The following is a 4,753-nucleotide window of genomic DNA, read 5'->3' as shown; positions in this document are numbered from 1 at the left end:
CAGAAAGCTAAAAACTGGACTGACTCACAGAAAGCGATTGGGGCAAGTGATTTGTCCAAATCACCCGCCCCAATCACATTGACAGCAAAAACTGACAGCAGAGCGGGAAAAAGGAAAAAAATCAGATTTAAAAAGAAAAGAAGTCCAAATCCACTTCAAACACTGCAAGATCAGCCCCAAGAACCATGCCCTTCACTTAGAAAGTTCCATTCTCAATCAAATACAAAATCCAAAGAGGAATCAAAGACTATAAAGAAGACCAAATCAAATTGAGATTTTAAAACCCTAATCAAATTGGAATTGGGATTCTCCAGCTATAAAAGGGCAGCTTCCAAACCAGCAAAGAGCATCTTCTCTCCACTGCAGAATCACAGCAGCAAGTCTGCAGCAGCCTCACCATCTTCCTTCCTTCTTTCTTTTGTGATTGTGTCCATCATGAGTGGCTAAATTCCACCTTTTCTAGTTGAAATTGGGGAAATTCAGATTTGTGATGAATTGGGAGATTTAAAACTCCATTATTAAACTCTTATTTGCTTTCAATATTTATGCAACTTGATCTTTCTATAATTATTGCTTTGCTTTTAGAATCAATTAAGGCCTATTGCTTTTAATTGCTTGAGTAATATATTGTTTGAATAATTTAGGTCCGTAATTGCTTAGATTGTTTAAACACAAGTATAATCAGTTGCATAATTTAAACTTGACCACGCGGTTGGCAAGGTTAGAGTAGGGTTTCTCTAAGTCCTAATGCAGTTAACAGTTGTTCGATACTAAAAGCCCCAAGGACATTCCTTGGCAACTTATTAACTAGAGTTTGATTAGCGAACGTTTTCTAATCAAACTAAAACTAAGGAGGAATTTGGATTGTGAGAAGCGTCTTCCACATCCTAAACTAACTTATTGAAATAAATAAGAGTATCGAAAAGATCAATGATCAATTCTAAACAAACTGAAATAGATCCATTTTTCAACTAGAATTCTTCTCCTATTGAAATTCTCATCTATTTAAATTATTGTTTTCTCTTGCTATTTAGTTTTAATCATCAAAACAAAACCCCCCTCTTTTAATTTCTTGTTATTTACTTGTCCAAGTCATTATTAGGAAAATCCGTAGTGTCAAATCCCTGTGGTTCGACCCTATTACCACTATTTACAAGTTAATTGTTGATTATTTAATAGGTTTATTTTTGACGATTTCGATAACCGCTATCATAATCATACAAATCCAACCAAATTAAATTAAATTTATACTAAAAAAAATACATCTACAAGCACAGAATCGTTAATGTTGATATTAATAAATAAAAATTGAAGCATAGCCAACAGACAATTACCAAATGAAGTCAATATCTCGAACTATAACGATCACACACAAAACGTACCAGCAAATAAACATGCAACAAAATAAGAAAGTAAGAAAAGTCATTTGTCACAATATTGCAAGAACAATGTCAATCACTCGTATGAGGAGTAGACGCAGCAAAATCCACAAGAAGCCTTAGTCACCAGACATGGTAGTAGAATCTACCCCTGTCGGAAGCTGGATTTTATTACAATTTTTAATATAAAATATATTTTTTTTATTTTATAATCTTTATTGTATTTTATTTATTAATTATCTTAAAATTATTTTCTACTTTCATTTTTTAAATTATAATAACATATAAATTAACTATTATAATTCCATTTAATTTTATTTTATTTCTAAAAATCTTTTAAAATATTTTTTTAGTATTTAATAAAAAATTTTTATATTTAAAATAAATATAATTAAAAATTTAATAAAAAAATTATTTTTAATATATATAAAAAATAAATTTAATAAAAATTATGGAAACGATTGAGCAATTTATTAATTTTTAATTAAATTATAAACACGATCTAAGAATTTTCCTTATTTTTATACCTAAAATTTGTTAGAGTTTAGACTTACATCAGAAAGAAAGCCCACAGCCGGCCCATTATTTCATGGGCACTTAAAAAAACCCTGCGTTATTAAGGCTAATTTAAAGAAAAGCCTAGCTCATTTGCCTTCCTTTCACCCCCTTCGTCGCTCTCGAGCTCTTGCGCCGCGCAGACATGGCTACAAGCACAGCAGCGGCACCAACACGGGCTCTGACCCAGAAGGAGTTGGATATACAGATGATGTTGGCTGCTGAAGTTCACCTCGGCACTAAGAACTGTGACTTCCAGATGGAACGTTACGTCTTCAAGCGCCGCAATGATGGTATGCATTCTTTCTCTTCCCTTCTGATGTATGTATATATGCCTGTATGTGTGAATTTTTCCTGCCTAAATTTTCGTATCCAGATGGTTTAGGAGAGATGTCAGACTGAGATATGTGCTATGAGGATTCTCTGGAAACTATCATGTCTCCGTTCAGTCACCATAAGACTACACTTTTTATTCGAACGTTGAGCAAGTATTTTAACGTTGGATGATGTGAATTCGTTGGTTGTAAGACTTGAAGCATTTGATAGATATTTGTGAGCGTTGCTTTCAGTTTTCGTATTACGTTGACAGAATCAGAAGGAAAATGGAATGGTCTGATCTTCTTATGCTACTAGTTGTATTCATAATTGGGTTATTTGAATTACTTACAAATGAGTTTGATTTAATTAAGCAGTGATTACCAAGTTAAGTTGATATCTGTGGAAATTTTGCTTTTATTTGGTATACTTAATATGCATTTATCTATATTTAGCACCCATATATTAGTTGTTTTTGTTCATTTAGAGATGCTTGTAGATGAATGGAATGTGTACATTATGATTTTGCCTGTCATATCTTTAAATCCCACAATTGTTTCCCATTGTCCTTCTTACACAAGTTCTAAAGTTTAAATATATTGGCAAGATGTTTTGGATGTTAGTTGAATTCAATTACTTGGTGTTTATCCCTCAGGAATTTATATCATCAATCTTGGAAAGACATGGGAAAAACTTCAACTGGCTGCTAGGGTTATTGTGGCCATTGAGAACCCACAGGACATCATTGTCCAGTCTGCAAGGCCTTATGGTCAAAGAGCTGTACTCAAGTTTGCCCAATATACAGGTGCCCATGCTATTGCTGGAAGGCACACTCCTGGTACATTCACTAACCAGCTCCAAACATCTTTCAGTGAGCCCCGTCTTTTGATCCTCACCGATCCAAGGACAGACCACCAGGTAATTCTGCCTTATTGATGAGGTTAAGCTTAGTATGCATATCATTTTTAAGTCTACTGATTTTCTTTCCCAACCATGGACATTAAATTTTTCCTATTATTATATACAACTTGCAGCCTATTAAGGAATCTTCTCTTGGAAATATTCCAACCATTGCTTTCTGTGACACTGATTCTCCTATGCGGTATGTGGATATTGGCATTCCTGCAAATAACAAAGGGAAGCACAGTATTGGTTGTCTATTTTGGCTGTTGGCAAGAATGGTTTTGCAGATGCGAGGCACTATTCCTCAAGGGCACAAGTGGGATGTTATGGTACATACATATTATCAGATATATGTTTTGTGTTTAATGGCTCCATCAATTGTTGCTCTCTTGATTGCTAGTATTTACTTATGCATAATTAATATGCATGTTTTGTGAAGGAGTTCTTGCTAAAATGGTTGCATATGTTGCAACGACGTTTTACTTCTAAGGTTTATTACATTATCATTTATTTGTTTTCCTTGTACAGGTGGACTTATTCTTCTATAGGGAGCCTGAGGAAACCAAGGAACATGAAGAGGAGGAAGCAGTACCAGTTGCCGATTATGCACTCCCTTCTACTGATTTTGGGCTTTCTGCTCCTGATTGGGGCGCACAAATTACTGAAGGCCAGTGGACTGCTGAAGCAGCTCCACCACCTATTTCTGCTGTTCCTGCTGCCAACTTTTATCCGGAGCAGAGTAGTAAGTTATTCAAACACTATTGAGCTTCCTTCATTTTCATTTGATCATGTTGTGCTTTAAGAACTATTTTGCAATACTAATTGGTTTTTGGAAAAAAAATTTTTATATTCATATTTTACTATTTTGAAGCAAAAACGGTTTTGTAGATGCATTTCTTGCACAGTAGTGGCCATTTCCCCCCATTTTTCCTAACATCATTACTTTGATTATCAACTTTAGGTGGATTCTCTAATGAATGGGACGCGGCAGCCCCACCTCCGCAATTTGCTGGTGCAGTAGCTCCTGCTGCTCCTGCTGCCCCTGCTGCTCCTACTGCCCCAACTGGCTGGGAGTAGTGGAGCAAGAGAAGCTCAATGCTGTGTTTTATGGATGTTCAGAATTATTAGTGGTTGTTCGAGGGATTGCCAACACCAAATTGCAAAATTGGACTTGTTTTGTTTTATTTTATGACATCATTTTTTACAATAGCTTAGTTCTAGACATTTGAATTTTAAAATTTTTGACATTGATCTTGATGCAGAGATGCAAATTTTTTTTCTTATCTTTTATATTCAAGAAGCCTTTGCTAATGCTCAAGATTTGAATTGCCTCGAAATTTTAAGGTAGATGAAAAAACTATTTTGGTGTTTAAATTATTATGAATTATTTAGCAATTTTTTTTTTCCTTTATATATATTTTGGTTGTGACTTTAATTTGACACTCTGACTGCAACATGAATTTAAAATTTAAAGGTTTTGAAGATGCTCTGCACTAGTGTGTATAGCTAATTATGATTAGTTAAATTATTACTATTTATTTTTTAGCTTCTGTTATTTAAATTTACTATTATATTTTAAATAAATATATTTAATATTTATA

At 33.9% G+C, this 4,753-nt stretch overlaps 1 protein-coding gene across 1 annotated transcript; it reads left to right on the top strand.

Annotated features, from left to right (window-relative positions):
• The first annotated feature begins 2,019 nt into the window (after nt 1-2,019).
• LOC110600851 (40S ribosomal protein SA) lies at nt 2,020-4,470 on the top strand. Its single transcript, XM_021737755.2, has 5 exons — nt 2,020-2,227; nt 2,905-3,167; nt 3,284-3,481; nt 3,681-3,894; nt 4,114-4,470. Exons 1-5 carry the CDS (start codon nt 2,080-2,082, stop codon nt 4,227-4,229), a joined length of 939 nt encoding a protein of 312 aa, XP_021593447.1. The 5' UTR covers nt 2,020-2,079; the 3' UTR covers nt 4,230-4,470.
• The last annotated feature ends 283 nt before the right edge of the window (nt 4,471-4,753 follow it).

Source organism: Manihot esculenta, chromosome 15 (genome assembly GCF_001659605.2).
Source record: "Manihot esculenta cultivar AM560-2 chromosome 15, M.esculenta_v8, whole genome shotgun sequence".
In the NCBI taxonomy this organism is placed as follows: Eukaryota; Viridiplantae; Streptophyta; class Magnoliopsida; order Malpighiales; family Euphorbiaceae; genus Manihot; species Manihot esculenta.
Note: the sequence above shows the minus strand (reverse complement) of the source record. Positions and strands in the feature narration are given on the sequence as shown.